This window comes from Eretmochelys imbricata, chromosome 8, assembly GCF_965152235.1.
Source record: "Eretmochelys imbricata isolate rEreImb1 chromosome 8, rEreImb1.hap1, whole genome shotgun sequence".
In the NCBI taxonomy this organism is placed as follows: domain Eukaryota; kingdom Metazoa; phylum Chordata; order Testudines; family Cheloniidae; genus Eretmochelys; species Eretmochelys imbricata.
This window is the reverse complement of record NC_135579.1, coordinates 84,006,802-84,025,656: the sequence shown is the minus strand read 5'-3', so window position 1 is coordinate 84,025,656 and position 18,855 is coordinate 84,006,802. Positions and strand designations below refer to the sequence as shown.

At 40.2% G+C, this 18,855-nt stretch overlaps 1 protein-coding gene across 2 annotated transcripts in view; it reads right to left on the bottom strand.

The window, feature by feature from the left end:
• The window catches only part of PIGK (phosphatidylinositol glycan anchor biosynthesis class K), a 120,212-nt gene that overhangs the window by 86,742 nt on the left and 14,615 nt on the right, over positions 1–18,855 (bottom strand). For both annotated transcript variants that reach the window (XM_077824985.1, XM_077824984.1), the window contains exons 7-9: positions 18,492–18,609; positions 17,195–17,305; positions 3,007–3,179 (exon numbers count right to left, since the gene is read on the bottom strand). In XM_077824985.1, coding sequence (XP_077681111.1) covers positions 3,007–3,179; positions 17,195–17,305; positions 18,492–18,609 — 402 coding nt within the window. The remainder of the gene's footprint in view (positions 1–3,006; positions 3,180–17,194; positions 17,306–18,491; positions 18,610–18,855) is intronic.

Below are 18,855 nucleotides of genomic sequence, written 5' to 3'. Positions count from 1 at the left end.
TCCCACTTACGCTAGAACTCACCTACCTGTTACTACTAGTACTTTGTCCCTTAACGTACCTACAAGTCAACACCAAAAATCAGATTTTTCAGGCCAGAAGGAAACACTATAGTCATCTAACCTAACCTCCTCTGTAATACAGTCTACAGAATTTCATCCAGGTGTACTTCCTTTGTGTGTGTAAGCAATGATATTAAGAAGTGTCTAGTCCAGGGGTGGCCAACCTGTGGCTCCGGAGCCACCTGCGGCTCTTCAGAAGTTAATATGCGGCTCTTTGTAGAGACACCGACTCCGGGCTGGAGCTACAGGCACCAGCTTTCCAATGTGCTGGGGGGTGCTCACTGCTCAACCCCCAGCTCTGCCACACGCCCCGCCCCCACTCCACCCCTTCCCGCCCCCTCCCCTGAGCCTGCGTACCTTTGCTCCTCTCCCCTCACTCCCGCCGAGCCTCCTGCACACTACGAAACAGCTGATCGGGAGATGCAGGAAGGGAGCGGGAGGCGCTGATAGGCGCAGCTGCCAGTGGGTGGTAGGCAATGTACATTGGTAAATTCTGGCTCCTTCTCAGGCTCAGGTTGGCCACCCATGGTCTAGTCATACACACCAAGCCAGTACAAGCATGTGTGCCTGGCATCATAATAGTTCCATACTCATAACAGTACTTCTTCAGGACTAAAAATTAAAGATTTACTGTACCTGACTGGAAAAGAGGTCCCAGAACCTGCCTCTACCATTATGCAGAAATTGGAAACCCAAGCAGTTGTTTTACATCCTATCAAGCTCCAAAACTTCTACTATTTTCCTAATGTTGCTTCCACTCATAAAAGGTAAAAACTACCTTGACCTTAAGAATATGAGTTAGAAGAGGTACTAAGGCAGTTTCAGGGTTAGTTTAGGCTTTGATCTGTATTTCAATGCAAAATGTGGAGGCCGAATACAGCATGAAAACAAAATGCAACTATATTAATACAAATTACACTAAGTTTTGAATTAAGTGAGATTTCATTTCCCCTCTCCCCCAAAAATGCACCTATGTTGCACTAACTTTCCCTCAAACTCTCAAAAACAGCTATCCATTATCCCTTTCCATAATACAGGGTGATATTTCACACCACGAGCAATTCTGTACAGCGTTCTAAGAAAAATGATGAATCACAAAATATTTATATCCATATCTATAGCTATCTATATACATAAATCAGTCTATAACCGGATTCATATTTCTTCCTGGCAGATGGCACCACAGTGTTCTCAGGTCATTTTACAAAGGGCTGTAACAGAAAGGCAAATACAACATGACGGAAACTCAATAATACAAATCAGTCATCTTGTACATGCTCCCAATAGATGGCAACAGAGTACCAGAAATACAATGAACCTAAGGCCTTGCTTAACTATTATTGAAACAAGAAGCCATCAAAATGGTTATCAGTGGGCCCACTCCAACAAATACTTATGCCTAACTAACTTTACTCACATGAGTAGCCTTACTCAAGCCCATGGTACTATTCCCATAAGTAAAGCTACCCAAGGGCACAAGTGTTTATGCAGGATCAAAGCATCTATTAAGAAACCTGGCAGAGGGTTGGGGGTTTTTTTGTGTATAGCAAGCTACCTCATTGACCATCTCAGAGGAAAGATGAAGACGTATAGAGTTTACTAGCAGTGATATGAAGTAAATAAATGTTTGTGGCCTATTTAACAAGAGCTTCTAATAAGGAAAGTAAAAACTGGTTTGTTAAAAAGCTTTTGTTGATGGCCATATCTTGATCTTTACAACATAGTTTAGAAAAGGGAGAATTTTTCAACAAATAAGTATTTAGCCCCCAAATTCCCATTTTCCAGGCACTTTTCAGCTTTCTTCAGACAGAATGATCAGCCATACATCATTTTGCTGCGTGAAACTGGCTAGGAATTAGGCCAAAGTGATGTCTGAAAGTACAGTGACTGAGTTTAGAGACAACTATAAGAATTCTTTAGAGCCTTAGATTTTAGAAATATTTATCTCAAAGTATCAATTTAAACTGAAAACTAGAAGTCCTGTTTTTATCATACAGTACTTAAGAGAGAATACACTTCGTCAATTGGCTGACACTCCCTGTATCCCCTCACTCTCTCATGTATACATACTACATGGAGCTCAAAATATTATTGCAGAGTTGCTTCTCTGAGGAACACTTCTCTGTGGCTACTTCTCAAGATTTAAAAGCTTTATTTTCAAATAAAATATCATATTAGAAGACACAGAAGGCAATCCTCTGGATTTTCAATGGAAAATTAATCTAAAAATAAAAAGGACAATCACATTCCCCCAGAGGAGGGGCTGAGATATTTTTGGTGCAGGCTGGTATAGAGAGGATTTTGTACCTTTAATGAGAATCCTAAATCCACCACAATTTTATAAAAATAAACATGGACAGTGCAGACTGGCCTTGCACGCTGAACAGGTGCTGTTGGGTGCCAAAATGCAGCAGCATTATATCAGCTATAAAATTCCTTATGGCTGGATTCTCTAGTCTAAAGCCACTTTGTGCTATGTAGCCCTAAACCATTCAGACAGCCATGGGGAGAATTCCTCTTGCGCAGGTGTTCTCTGTACCAGTGGCTAGATGGAAGAATGAGGCTCAGCTGCCTATTGGACCCAGCGCCCGTCTCCCCCACCCCCACCTCACATTGCATAAGAGGAAGGAGGAGGATGTGTTGGAATGGTACAGGAATGGGGGCATGGCAGAGCAGAGCTTCACCCTGCCTGACCCTCCAATGATGCAAGTTAGAAGTGCTCCTATTCACCCCTAACTTGCGCTGGAGCTGTGCTGCCCTGAATAAGGGAGTTGCAGCCCCCCATGTCAGATGGAGTGGAGAATCAAAGCCTTACTCATTAAAATATACTGCATGTTCACAGACTTCATATGGAGTATAAAACAGGTGGCTACAGCTACAGTATATGTTCTCTATTTATACTACATGAAGGTATATGAACCAAAACTGAAAAAAATATATATATACCTGATTTCCAAGCCAACTAAGTTAGGATCCAGAGCAACAGTCTCTGTTGTAATTTCCACCTTTCGTACACTGCCAAAGAAGTCTGTTATTAGAACATTCTGAGGATCTCTCTGAAAAAGATCAGTCCGGTGTCCAGGTGTAGAAACACACAAACTTCTAGGGCATACCTGAAACTGAACATAAAAAGGATAGTTACATTTTCTCTCTTACATTTACTCTTTAAATTAGTCTCTGTTGGTGTCTGTCAGAATATTGTTGGGAAAGGAGAGACAATCGCTAAACAAAATAAGCATTGATTTTACAGGTATCAATAACACATGCAATGGTTTTGCACACTTAGAAAAGGCAATTTAACTAAAGAACTAAGAAGTGCTGCTTTGTCATGATTATGCATTTAGAAACCTCTTCCGCTCTTGATATGCATGTAACTCCCATTAACTCTAATGACAAATTAATATTAAAGAGGAGTTATAGGCAAATCTTCTGGGAGAAAACAAGCCGTTCATCAGAACAAGCTGTTTTTCAGTGTACATGTGGCAACTTCTGAAAAATAATACTAGGTGGGAAGCCTATAGGTTGATCAAAGGGAGGCAAGTGAGGCTAGATAAGTGTTCACACAGCCTTGGAAAGTCTACTCAGTAGCTAATTAAAAAGGTTGCAAAAATGAAGCAAGAAAATTTGGATTCTTGACATAGGTCCAGAGGAGCCAAAATCCCAATAGTTGTTTCCCTTCTACAGCCTATATATTAACTATGAATTAGAATCATCACATATTAAAAATAATTTAGACTTATTTTAAGTTAGTGTAGATGTGTCTGCAGCTCACACAGCCATATTATCCAGAGATCAGTGCCATTGCTATGCTGAATTCCAAAATGCATCACTGACACTCCTGTAAAGGCACAGCCATCAAGGGAAGGAGGCAGTAACAAACTTATCCAGGTTTTCTTTAGATACCAAGAAATTCGATATAGCAAAGACTGAGAGTATGTAGGCATCTGTGGGGACAAACTCAACTTAGTATTTCAAGTGGCTGTAAAAGTTTATTAAATAAGTAATACAACAAGACATATGGTTCTAGCAACCTCTGAAAGCAGGGGCACAAAAGGAGATGATAGCATCACTGCTTATGCATCATTGCTGTCCAACCTCTTCTCCCCCCAACCTTTCCATTTCTGTAATTCTGTAAACACAGCTTTTCAGATCTAGACATGTACCTTCTTTCCAAAACCATAAAAATCCTCCTAAACCCATGGTCTAACCAGGTGTGTATTCCCATTCAAAGTATCGCACTAGGGTATCTCCAAATCTCACTTAGGTGTGTGGGAACATCCCACCTTTCTAACCTCTACAGGCAAGGGATGGTGGGTTACTGCCCAGTCCAGGAGAAGCCACTTGACCATAAATTAAACACACAACATTATTAGGGCTGGAGAGGACTCTGGCTATAATTCTTACTGCTAGGACCAAGTACACAAATTACAATCCTCCAAAACACAACAAAAGCAATCCAAGACCATTTCCTTGCCATCGCTTAGGGAAAGATTTATGAATATGACCTCACTCTCCTGATTCTCAGTCTTCCGCTCCCCAGTAGATATTGCTGCCTCTGATAGGCCATAGGAAATACAGAACCAAATGGAGAAGTGGAAGGTGAGAACAGTTCCTTAGTGACAGGAAGAGAAAGAGCAAAGATTCCTCCAACTACTGGCCCCCGTTTAAGGATGGCAACAAACTACCAGGCAGCTGGACTAGTATTTTCTCTTCCCATTGGAACATCATGATGTACTAGACTAGTAACTAGATGGTGCTGGCTCTTATCAGGTGCTTTTATTACCACTGGAAAAAACAGTGTTTGAACCAAAAGGTGTTGCCAAATATCTGCTTTAAAAAAAACCAGGAGGAACATCTAATAGTATTTCCTATGTACCTGGCAGAAAATATGCAAAAAGCCAGACAACTATGTCACCAGCCAGGTATCCTGGGGCTCACCATAACACAGCTTATATAGCATCATGTAGCAGTATAGAAAATACAACAGTTAGGTAGCAATAAAATCAGAGTGGTCCATTTGATGAGACCTATTCATAAAAGATATCAGAGAAAACAGAACCTTCACTTCCACATAGCTGCCTATACCCATGTCTCTTCCATCCCATTTACACTTGGGGTGCACACTGGCTGCAGAGCTAGAGTCATCTTGGAGGATTACATCTGTGTTTTTAAGCATGGCACTTACATTGAACTGTGCTACTCTCCAGACTCTTTGCTAACTCACCAACTCTGGATCTCACCCATGCCTTACCAATTCTTCAAAGCATTTTGCCTTTTCTTGCAGGCAACCCCTTCGTTTACTGTTCCAACTTCATTGTATACTGGCACAGGAAAGTGATCAGAAGGAAGAGAGAAGTCTAGTTTTCTATGGTTGTTCTTAACCAGCATTAGCAGCTCTGGAATTGGGGAGACACAAGAGCTGGGCACATGGATGAGTTTGGCTGTATGTCTTCAGATTAGTGAGTACATAAGAGATTTCCCCTGTGGCCATCTTGCAATCACAGCTTCTTAAAGAGAAAGATCAGTTATTTTCCTTCGCTCTTAGCTCCTCAAAGAGCACAACCTTAAAAATCTAAATCTTTAAAGCCCATGAATATCCATAATATTTGTTTTGGTTTAATTCACAAATATTCAAGACATAAGTCTTCTATACTGCAGCTATGCCATGAAGCCACTGCACTGGCTAGGAATGTTGTAAAACATTGAGTAACCGTAACAATTTTATATTTCTGTAATGTCAACACCACCACAAATGGAGGTGTATAAATGATTCTACAAACTACCAATGACTTTTCAAAGCACATCATCCATAACTTTTATTTATCAGTTCCCAACAATTTCAAACCTAGCACCAAAGGTTTTTGATTGAAGTTGACTCTGTTGCAAACAGCTTCAAAGACCTCAGAGCAAAAGCTGCTTACTAATTCTTCGTTATGTTAACTACTGAAGGCACATGACATCAACAGTTCTTTTATCTGGAAGCCCATTAATCCGCTCTCTTATTGGTGAAACAGTCATGACAAATTCTTCCATTTTATTCCTATAAAACTGCCAATTCAAAAAATCCTCCCTCTTTTTCAACGGGCACATTCTAGGAGTGAATGAAATCTGTGATGAACTGTATATGAAAGGGATTTAAAAAACACATCTTTAAAAACCCAAGACCATCCTCCTTTAGGGTCAATTGTGTTTTTATCACAAGCCCAGAGGAAAGGGTGCTGTGTCAGCTGCACTGCCCCAGGAATTTCTCAGGAAGCAGTCTGCAACTCTGAGTGCATCCCTTCTCTACCTAGCTCAGTGTACCTTCCTCCATCATGCTAATGGACCTGTAGGCACCAATGAAAATAAAATCATAAGAAGTATACATTGTCTAACAGAAAATAACCAGTTTGCCCCGGAAAGGGTTAAAGTTAAGGTAACTGCAGAGGATAAGTAATTACCAATTCAATTATTTCATTGATCTGCTCATCTGAAGAGCATATTTTGCTTCCAGAACTACAGATTTTATTTCAATCCATTGTACCTACATTCACCTCTAACTGCAACAATAAAATTCAGTTTTGAATGCATGAGAAGAGTTTTGCTCTGCTAAGCATAGATAGCAAAACCATTCTCTGCCTTTTTAGGCTTGAAATCAGCCAAATATCAAGTTGGAAGTGTCAGGAGTGCTAAAAGAAATAATCTGGTTGCAAAATACAAATAAATAATAAATAAATAATAATAATAACAACAACGAAGTGTTAGGGGTATGATAGTTCACTGTGCCATAATCATTAGATGCCAGGCAAAAGCTCATACATGTAAATAACTATTAAAAATGAATGTTGGGAGAATTCAGAAAGTCAGAACTCTGAAGTATTTCACTTCAGCCTAATCCTGTTATACTTCATCATACCAAAAACCATGCCATCAACTTTAAATTAAGTTTCAAAGTGATCTTATTAATTAGTTCAGCAAACCAGGGGTGGGAGTGGCAAAGGGGACTTATGTGATCTTTGGATGTACAAAGAAGGAGTGGTAAGTAGAAGTAAGGAGGTGATTTTACCACTGTACACAGTATAGGTGAGACCAACACTGTAATACTGTACACAGCTCCAGGGTCCACATTTTAAATAGGATGTTGAAAAACTGGACATGTTGCAAATAAGAGGCACAAAAAAGATTAGATGGCTAGAAAAAAAAAATGTGTTATAGTGAGAGACTTCAGGAGCTCAATCTGTTTGTTTATCAAGCATTAGACTGAGAGATGAAATGATTGCAGCATATAAGTACATTCATGTGAAGAAAATATCAGGCACTACAGAGCTCATTAATCTAGAGAAGAAAGGCAAAATACAAGCCAGATGCCAAAAAAATTCAATTGCTCCCAATTCCGTACTCTGTCTTTTGCAGCAACCCCTAGTGGAGGCAGCTAGACTGACTCTTGCTCAATTTCAGCCCCAGGTTCTTCCTGTCCAATGGTTCAACCCACCCTGCACCACTCCTTGATGTAACAATGTGGCATTGCAGAAGGTTTTCTGCAGAGCACCCTCTGTTGACCTGTTCTTTGGCCATGTGATGGCTTCTTTCTGTCTATACCTTCCATGACCTAGCCCTCTGGCCAGGTCACCTTTCAGTTCAGTCGGGATAACGAAAGTCCAACTGAAACATCCAGACAAATGAGTCTTCCGCCCCTTTTGGACTTTTCTCTTCATCCCTACTCTCAACCCCTGAGGAGTTTTATGCTCCTTAAACTTTATGCTCCTTAAACTGAGCACTGCCTTCCCAGGCCTTTCCCCCCTGGATGCACTTCTACTCAGCAGATTTTCTTTTGGATGACAAGGTATAGAAATAGATGCAGATTTTTCTTCTAACCTAGAGAACATGAGTTTAATATATAAAATTTACTCAAATAGGTCAGAGATTAAGGTTATAAAGTAAAACCAGAATAATGGCCCATTCCCTTCTGTGGGTTAACAATGGTCTTAATCTTCACCCACAGTAAATGCGGTCTATTGCAGCTCTAGGCTGTATGGATCGAACACTACCTGGGGAGATGCTCCTCAGTCATCTGGTACCCTGTGATATGTCAGTCATTCCATAAGGTGCTCTTGCTGTAGGCTCTTAAAGAGACAACACAGCCAAATGCAGCCCAGAATTAGTTTATATTCGTAAGTCTTTACGTTCTCCAAGACTGCAAACAGCCACTTCTGCACAAAATAAAGTCACTCTATAGGCAAATATGTGCTTCTTGGCTAAGAAAAATAATTAAGACTAGATACTAAGTATTTAAGAATATAAAACAGAGTATGCCAATAACAATTACTTAGTTAAAAAAAATATCTCTAGAGAGTACAATTGTTTTTACAGTACCTATTAATACATGAACTTTACTAAACACTAAAAAAAGGGGGTCGGGGAGAATAAATTATTTACCAGTTTAATATAGAGTATGAATGGCAAGAGGGGCAAACTTCTCCTAATCAAAAAATTATTTGAAATTGACAGGGGATAGCACTAGGGAAATAAATAAGCAAAGTAACAGAAGATAAAATTACTTTTAAAAATTTGCAAGAGAAAAATGTGGTAGCATTTGATAGACATGTGTAACCTGAGATTTCACTCAATTTAATAAAAATTACCAGAAGCAGCATGTCATGGACAGAGTAAAGATGCTTCCACTCTGTAATATGGTAACACCCTGTTAAGTAGAGAGAGATATAATGACCATATTACTGTATGTTTCTCTAAACAAAAGCTCACTGCTGTAATGATTGTTTTGTCTCTGATATTTACATTGTAAGGATTTGTAATCCTGTTAAAACTTCCTAAATAAAGAAATAAAGAGAAAATAAAAGAATAAGCATAACTATACCATAAATAGTGTAAACTGAAATACCCCCAAGAGTAGATTATGTGCCAAACTGTTGCATGCAGCATGGGTAGCAGCGTCAGAGGACAAAGTCTGCAGAGCCACTACATCCCCTAGCCATGCAGGTAGGCAGGAGGATTGGGAAATGGGTGGAGTAGAGCACAGCAAGCAGGAAGACCTTATTCTCTGCTAAGAGCTCAGGTGGGTCTGAGGGGGAGGTGATTTAAGAAAAATGGCTGCTCTGAATATCATAGGGTATAGGAACACCTTGAAATTGCTACACTGCTTCCTAAAAGATTACACATTAGAAATAACAGGATACAATTCCTTTGAAAAACAGCACATGGAAATCAGAGCCACCAACAGTCTACCAGCTCAGATCAAACAGGCCAACACAACAGCAATTAACCTGACAATCAAAGCTGGAGTCTTCCCAAAGCAAGAATATCTCCATCCAAATACCCACACCCAAAACCAGGAGACTGTTTGTTTAGTCACTATTTTGAAATGATCCTGCCAAATGAATTTTAGATTTTCTATAAAAACACAGAACTATGCTATAAACAAAGTACTTGTAACCTGCAGTTCTTCTGGTACAAACAGAAAGCTTTTCCAACAGATTGCTGCCACTGTGTTTTCTTCCTGCGTTCAAACTGATAAAGTCACATATTCCTTAAAAAATGTAACCAACATAAATGCTCTTGAATAAATACCATTTAATTTGTATTTTTTCTTCTAATAAGAAGAATTCAGAGACTAAGAATGAAATTGAATATAGACATAACTTTTAGTTTTTCTTCATTCCCATTTTATATTCAGCCTTTGTAGAGAAAGATGTTATCATCAGTTAAAGGTTTTTTAAAAAGACCTTTACTATCACAACAGCAGCTTTTATTACTACAAGGAAAATGATTAAGGAGCAACTATCTGCAGAGGCTGTAGAAGTGAGTTACTTCTTATGATGGACTGTACATATATCAGATTCCTTGGATTTGTTAATAGAAGCCAAGTACCTGTTTGACAGTTCAGATCCATTATGTATAGCATATGGTTTGAAGCAAGCAATTTTGGCAATTTTCAGAACAAAAACTAATAGGATTTAATCCTTCCGAGAGGAAGCATGATAAAAATGCTTTAAAACCTAGAATATTCAATTTCAGAAAGAAAACAATTACACTATTATGCAATAATATATACCAGAATATCCGATAACTTAAAATGGAGAGCTTTTAGCTTTCTCTTCTATGTAGATTGTTTGTATAGCTAATTAAAAAAATATATATTTTATTGGAGGAGTCAGGAACCTCTATTTGACAAACTACTAATATGCTCACCTATTGTATGTAAGCAACTCGTATTTGCCCTATCATAAAAGTAAGTACTGTATACGCCTCTCCAATGATTATCTTTGTAAAGGTAATAGAAACTAAAAGGAAAACTTGGATACACTTGATTCCATTGAAACTGCTTGCTACATAAAGCACAAAATGACGACTATTGCCTCGTGCACTTTGAGGTTGGAGCACATCCATCCTGTCAAGGCAAAGGGTTCATTTTGATCATCTACTTAGGAGGTTACTGGAACCAGAAGACTTGAAGGGAAAAAAAAGGATTACTTACTTGTACAGTAACCATTATTTTCTGAGATGCATTGTATACATATACATTCTGCTGCAGGTATCTGTGCAAACAATCCACTCAAGTCAGACTTTTGTCACCAGTACCACTAGGCAGCACAAGAGCCCCTGCTCGCCTCGTGCCTCCCTCTTCCTCTCTTTCCCTTCTCACTGCTGTATATAATTTCCAAAGTAGCAAGGAATGTGTATGTCCACAACACATCTCAAAAGATGAACAGTTATTCTACAGGTAAGTAACCGTTTTTTCTCCTTCGAGTGACTGTGCATGTATATATTCCACTGCAGGTAACTCATCAGCAGTTCCCTTACAAGCAGAGAGACTTCAGATCATCTGAATAGAGGCTGTAACCACAGCTTGCAAAAGTCGGCGTCGATACAAGAGGCTTGAGGAATGGCAGAAGATCTGAAGGAGAACATCCTTCCTGATTGACCACTCGTGCTGATGTACAAAAATCCTGTGAGGAAATCCTCAAAATGTTTCTCTCGTTCCTGGAAGGTGAAAAGCCTTCAGGAAAGCATTGTGATGAATGCATAAATTCCATAGGAGGATAGCCTCCAGGCAAAACTGAGGCAATCTTGCACTTCTCTGCTTGTTCAGATAGCAATTCTGACAGACAAAACCACTGCCATGTTCTATCACTTGGTTCTTGATGGTGGACAAATATCTCACAGGCCCAAAGAATAGCCTGGGGCACAAACACATTTATGTGGAGTGAAATTTCCTGAGGTGACTAAACAGCTTTCCTCTGGAATTGACCAAGATGGGCTCCCCAAACTTTAATAGATACATCAATTATCAGCCTCTGTCAATTCTGGAGATAAAAACAGAACTCCTCTGCACACATTGGGGGATCCAACAATCAAGAGACCGAAGCACTTATGCGGCTACACAAATCTGTATGTCTGTCCAGAAGGTGCCTGGGAGGACAATATACTGATTGGAGCCAGGCCTGCAGAGAGCAAAGGTGAAGTCTGGCATGCAGATCTCCATATGTGCATTGGGCCATATGGCCCAGAAGCTGAAGCAGGCACATACTGATGTTGTGGGGGGTGAATTTGAGGCTTTCTAAGAGAAAGGCTACAGACTGAAACCTTCTCCGGAAGGTAAGCCCTGGTTGTTATGCTGCCAAGGTCTGCTCCTATAGAGATTATGTGCTATGTGTATTGGTTGTATTTGTGATTTGTCCAAATTCAGTTTCAGGACTAGACGGGAGAACAGCTGTTAGATTACTATAATGCTATTTTGGACATGGTCACTTGATACTTCATGAACTAGCTGATGACCCAGGTAAGGAAATATTTGAATGTCCAAATGGTGGAAATGAGGTTGTTACTACTGTCACACACATGTTGATGACCCTGGGTACTGATGACAGTCTGAAGCGAAGGACTGTGTACTAGTAGTGAATTGAAGGTACTTCCAAGGGCAAGGATGTATGGCCACATGGAGGCATGCATCCTGTAAACTGAGAGCAGCATACAATTTCCCATCTTCAAGAAAGGGATAGTAGAAATGAGGGTGACCATCCTGAACTTGATTTCCTTGACGAAACAGTTCAGCTTTCTTAGCTCTACAGTGGGATAGAGGCCATAAGATTTCTTTGGGACCAGCAAGTACTGGGAATAGACACCTTTTCCTCTGTGCTGGTAAGAAACTTCTTCCACCACTCCCATTTCTAGAAGAGACCATCTATCTTGAAGTAATACATTCTCATAAAAGGATCCCTGAAAAGGATGGAGAATATGGGTAGGGAAAAGAGAAGTAGGTAAACTGGATACCATTATCCCTCTTTTACCATGCTTTACCACTTGTCTGATATTATGTCCCAAGCACAGTGAAAGAAGAACAGGCGTAATCCAAAGGGAACATATATCGTTGGTATGCAGTCCTTGACCAAGAAGGTCAAAATGATTGCTTGAAAGTTGCTGCAGTCTGGTAACCAGGGCTCCTGCCAATGAAGATGGCTGGCAGCATTGAGGAGGTCTTGACCTTCTTAGAGGCATATTGTGACCTCTGTTGGAAACAGGGCCTTGAAGTAAGATTGCCGCCTAAACTGTTTCCTCTTTGTAAACAGAGTATAAACTCCTAATGAACTAAGCATTGCATGAAAGTCTTTCAGTGTGCACACAAAGTCATCTGTTTCAGCAGAAAACAATTCAGAACCGTCGAAAGGTGAGCCATCTATTGCGTTCTGCAACTCTCTTGGAATGCCAGAAGCCTGTAGCAAGGAAGAAATCCAGCCTCATAAATTTCTTATCCTTGGGAGTGGTCTCCTGGTTGAATCTGAGTCCCCTGCATCACAATCAGGGTCTAGTTCCAATGCAGGTTGCATCGCATCTTTCAAGAGACAGACTTTAAGATGAAAGAGCCAATTTTAGTCCCGGTGAGGAAAGAATTACATATTGAATAGGACAGGACAAATCAAGCGGCTCTCATGCCTATCTGTGACAGGAGAAAAGAAGCCCCGAACATGGTACACAACTTAATATCTGCGTATTTTTTAATAAATCAATCCTCCAAGTAACTACTAAAACTAAACTAAGTATAGTATCATTAAATATTAACTATAAATACATACTAACTATACACAATGAAGTTCTGAAAGCTAGCTAACTGAAGCAAATGCTACAGAGAGGAAGAACTGAGAGGGAGGCAGCAGCCATGCCCTTTTATGCCCTTGCCTGAGAGCACAAGGGACACCAGGATGTATGCACGCTTAGTGGTACTGCTGGCAAAAGTCTCTGACTCAAGTGTATTGGGCACATAGACCATACTCTCAAGGGTTTGGTAGAACTTTATCACACTCTTTTGCCTGCCACCATAATGATGTGGCTCCTAGCTGTCATCCTAATATATGGGGGGTGGGGGGAGGAGGCGCTGTGAAAAATGGTGCGAGAGGCAAGACTGTGGCAAAAATCTCAGATTTACAGATTTTAAGGCCAGAAGGGTCCACTATGATTATATAGTCTGACCTTTTACATAACACAGGCCAGAGAATTTCACCCAGTAATACTTGCATGAAGTCCATACCTTGTGGTCAAGCTAGAACGTATCTCTTAGGAAGACAATCTTGGTTTAAAGACTTCAAGTGATGGGAAATTCACTGCATCCCGAAGTAAAATGTTCCAATGGTTTATTACCTTAACTGTTAAAATTTGCACCTTATTTCTAGCCTGAATGTATTGTGACAGGGTCAGGCCACATGGCTCCAGGAGAGTGATAGAAGGTAGATATATTAGCCCCAGATTAAGCAGGTCCCTTTTCCCTGAGTAAGATAATGGGCTGTTCCAGAAGAATCAGAAAGTTGCTGGAACCAATTAAGGCAGGCTAATTAGGACACCTGGAGCCAATGAAGAAGCTACCAGAATCAATTAGGACAGGCAGGCTAATCAGGGAACCTGGTTTTAAAAAGGACCTCAGTTCAGTTAGTGAGGTGCGTGCGACGAGCTGGGAGCAAGAGGTGCTCAAGAAGCTGAGAGTGAGTAGGCGTATTGCTAGAGGACTGAGAAGTACAAGCATTATCAGACATCAGGAGGAAGGTCCTGTGGTGAGGACAAAGAAGGTGTTGGGAGGAGGCCATAGGGAAGTAGCCCAGGGAGTTGTAGTTGTCACGCACCTGTTACTGGAGACACTGTAGACAGCTGCAATCCACAGGCCCCTGGGCTGGAACCCGGAGTAAAGGGCAAGCCTGGGTTCCCCCCATCCTCCCAGCTCCTTATTTGATATAAGAGTAGTTGACCTGGACTGTGGGTCCCACCAGAGGGGAAGGTCTCTGGCCTGTTCCCCGACCCATTAGGTGGGCCAGCAGAGACTGTGGAGATTGTTCTCCTCCTTTTCCCCAGCTGGCCAGTGATGAGGTTAGCTGAGTGAATGGCAAGTTTGTGCCACTAACAAAAGGAGCCAAACTGAGGACTGCCGTGAACCTCTGAGGTGAGCAAATCCGCAAGAAAGCGCAGAACCCACCAAGGCAAAGGAGGAACTTTGTCACAGTATCTAGTTTAAGCTTCCAGCCACTGGATCTTCTTATGCCTTTGCCTTCTAGATTAAAGTCCTCTACCATCAGAAATCTTCTCACCACTTAGGTACTTATGGACTGTGATCAAGGCACCTCTGAACCTAATAAGATAAACAGATTTAGCTTCTTAAGCCTTTCACTGCATAGCAAGTTTTCCAGACCTCAAATCATCATCCTTGTAGCTCTTTTCTGACCCTTTTCAATTTTTCAACATCCTTTTAGAAGTGTGAGACCAGACCTAGACATATTATTCTAGTAATTGTCTAACCTATACTGCCTAGCTATTTCTACTGCATAGTTTCTTGATTATATAACCAAGAAACATATTAGCCCTCTTAATCACAGCATTGCATTAGGCGCTCACATTCAGTTGATTAACCACCATGACCCCAAGCCTTTTGCAGAGTCACCAGCTTTCCAGGATACAGTCCCCTATACTGTAAGTGACCTAAATGTCTTGTTTCAAAGTGTATGACCTTATATTTGGCTGTATTAAAAACACATTCAAACTCAAATCACTTAGATACATACTGATCTGGGGTAAAATGAACCTGTCGTCATTTGTCACTCCAGCAATTTGATCGTCATCTACAAACTTTACTAGCAATGATTTTATGTTTTCTTCCAGATTAGACAAAAATACTGAATTACATTGGGCCAAGAATAGATTCCTGGGGACCTCACTAACACCACACCATTTGGATGATGATTCCCCATCTACACTTATTTTTGACTTACAGAGATCTGTCTGTTAACCAGTTTTTAATCTCTTTAATATGTGCGACACTGGATTTGTATAGTGCCAATTTTTTAAAATCAGGCCTGGACAAGGAATTTGTTCTTCTTTAAACAGGTACCCTTCTTCAAGCGGTCCAATTCAGTCACTGACCAAAGTATTCTCTTCAATTTCTCACAAGACATAAGCTGTTTATTTTATCAGGGTTTATAGTTATGGCTCTTAGGGATGCCTCAAGATGAAGGCATGGTGGAATTTGACATCTGTAACTGGAAGTCAGATTCCCTGAAGTTCATTCACATTATGACTCAAGATAATATAGTGTATTCTGATTGCAAATCATGATATACATTTGTCACCCCTCCCCCCTTTTTTTTTTTTTTGGACAGTGATGCAAGTCTCCTTATCCCTCAGATAGTATCTGGGTATAGTATGCTGCTATAGGGTTTGCTGTACTACTTCAATGTACTGCTGAATACTTTGAATTTGGCCACTGAAAGACCCATACAATTATAATTAAACATAAAGAATATAGTTGGACTTTTCTGGTATTTTGTGGATGTCAACATTTTTTAGAAGTCATTAAAGCGATGGAAAGGATAGAGGATTTACAGATTTGCTATGTCATCAACAAGGTCCGCACTAACATTTCTAACTAGCTGAACCAGTTCACCCTATTTTCCAGATGGCTATTTATACACTTTAAACTGCTGTTGAATGTCTGGTACTGTTTCTTTTTACAAGACAACTAATTCCTTTGACTACAGATTGAGTGTTCCAGCCAAATTCATTCCAATAATGTTTTTTTAAAATATGTACAAAATCAATAGAAAAACTACTTAATCCTTGTGACATAAGTTTTGTTCTAAAATTCTCCACAACCCATCATAAATTAGAATACAATGTAATGAAATGGATTTTCATACCCTTGGTAGAAAATGTCAGCATATTAGTCACTGAATCAATTCTATATCAACACAAAATCTGTCAGTGTGGGCTGCTTTGTGTGAAATCTACTACACCTCATCTAGCAGCAAGGCTGACACCAGCCTCCACAGACATTGACATAAAATGTTTGAACAGCTGCTCCTTTTACTGAAATGGAGATTTAATGTGTGTGGTCAATGGTGGCTCTTAAGTCTCCGACAACAACATGACAGAATTTACTGCAACAAGCCACAAAAGCATGATGCATTATCATGAAAAAAGGAACATCTGGCCTGTTCAAGGCCAATGGGCTAAGAGTGCTACTGAAATGTAGTTGCTTTTTCAATTTATGGTATCTAAGATGGAACATATGTAACTGTTCAAAAACCATTTTCACTGAACTTCACCAAGACATTTTTTGTTGGATCATATTTGGCAATTATAACATTTGCCTGAGAACAAATAAAGCCCCAGCCTTGTAACTGGATTTGCACAGGCTGAGCCCTGCACCTATGTGGCGAAGCACTGAAGTCAATGGGGCTCCCCTCTTGTGTTTCTGAGTGCAGGATCAGGATTCCAACATACAAACTACCTCTGCAAAGCAAATGCCAATGACTGCCTTTCCATGTGTGCAAAGTGATTGCAATCCATGATTCTAGGTACCCTGCAAGTTCCATGGGATGCAGAGATAACACACACAAGACATCTTTCAGTAAAACACCCAGGTTGTTTTAATTAAATTTTTTCCTAATCAAGCAAAGAAACAATTTCAAACTGGGGACTCAAGTCTCCGAAATGTCAATATATAATGATTTTACTAAATAAGAACAACAAACACATTTTTAAAAAAAAAACCCTTCTGATATGTAGGAAATCAAAAAAACACTGAAGTTCCCATTGCCAAAACTGACCAGTTGTGAGAACACAGGAGCAGTTAGCAAACTAATGAATACAGTATGCTACTTACAAGGTCATTCATATTGGTCTGGCTGGCTGGGTGAATTTCTTCCAAGAACTCCAAGACATAAAATGTGTATCTATCCATAAGGTGAACTCCAATCCCAAGATCAGGCTGATGCTTAAAAACAAAATATACATACTTAGAGTGTTCCATAGCAAAAACCTAATGGGAACAGAGCAAAACAGGGCCATGCAAGTGTTCAAACCTATGAATTATCTTTACTGCTAGTCAAATTATCAGAAATATGCAAAAAAAATTACTAACCATCAAAAAAACCCCAATAGACTGTGTAAATTAATCTGTATATTGTATGTTATCATCTTCACCTTTTAAGACTAAATTCTGACTAGCCCTGTCTTTGCCTGGTTGAAGGGAGCCTCTTCCTCCATTATGCACCTGTGCAGAACTCAGGTAGGATCCTCCCACTATGGCCTCTTGAGCATGAGAAGGAGCGTGGGGGAAGACAGTGCTGTGCGGCTCCAGGAGGCCATGACCAGTTGCAGTAGGCACATGAGTAGAGCCTAATTTTCAAAGATGTTGAACACCTACTGGGGCTATGGTGCTCACTACCTTTAAAAAAAATCAAACTACAGAATAGGATGGTTTCACAAACTGCGACTGTCTCATGAGGCCATAGCCTAAAGTCAGAAAGATGAAGGTAAGTCACTTGCAGGTTTAGGGAGAAGATGACTAATGTCCCTCTTCAAGTGCGCTAGCCATTGTACTATAAATCACATTTTCTATTCTCTATTGTTACACTGCAGAAAAAAGGTATTTATCATTATGTTCTTTAATTCATCATTTTATGTCTGAATTGAAGACTTACTGAAAATTAAATTAGGGGTGTACATTAGCCTGGTGGGCAATTGACATCCCAACACTTTTGGGCAGCACAACATAATAACGTGAAAAGTACATCAAACATTATATGAGTGATGGTTTAGAGGTTAAACAACCTTTATGCTGTTAAGCAGTTAAGGTGGAGATTTTCGGAAGTGCCAAAGAAATGTAGCAGCACAAGTGCCACTGAAAGTTAATGGGACTTGTGATCCTAAATCCTTTGGGCACTTTTGAAAATACCCCCTTTACCCTACCTCCAACTACCCTACCCATAGGAATCCTAAGTCTATGGTGGGAAGGGTACCTATAGAAACCCTAACCCTGACTCCAAGTACCCTACCCATAGAAACCCCAATGCTAGGGCACAGAGCCCTACCCAGAGGAATCCTAACCCTACCTCCAAGTCCCCTACCCACAGGAACCCTAACCCTACCTCCAAGTACCCAACCAAACTCATACTTACTGAAAGTGAATCTTCTCCTACTTGGCTACTAGCCAAGGCCATTATATTTGGAGAATAAAATCGTTCATACATTGATGCTCCTTGGCAGGTATCAATAATAAACAGCAATTCGTTGTATCTGAAAGAAATAAAACAGCTTTCACATTTGGCATTCTGTAGATTATGTCTTCATTCATACAACTTCACTGCATAGTTACCAAGATATGTAATAGAGATCCAGCTGGCTGAACATTTCAGACACCTTATAATTAATAAGAAGCCCATACAGCTATTGAGCCAAGGTAACTCATTTGTGTGGCTGAAGATTATAATAGATTTCCTTCTCCTGTGGAAAGGAGAGCTTCAGGCCACCTCAAGGACAACA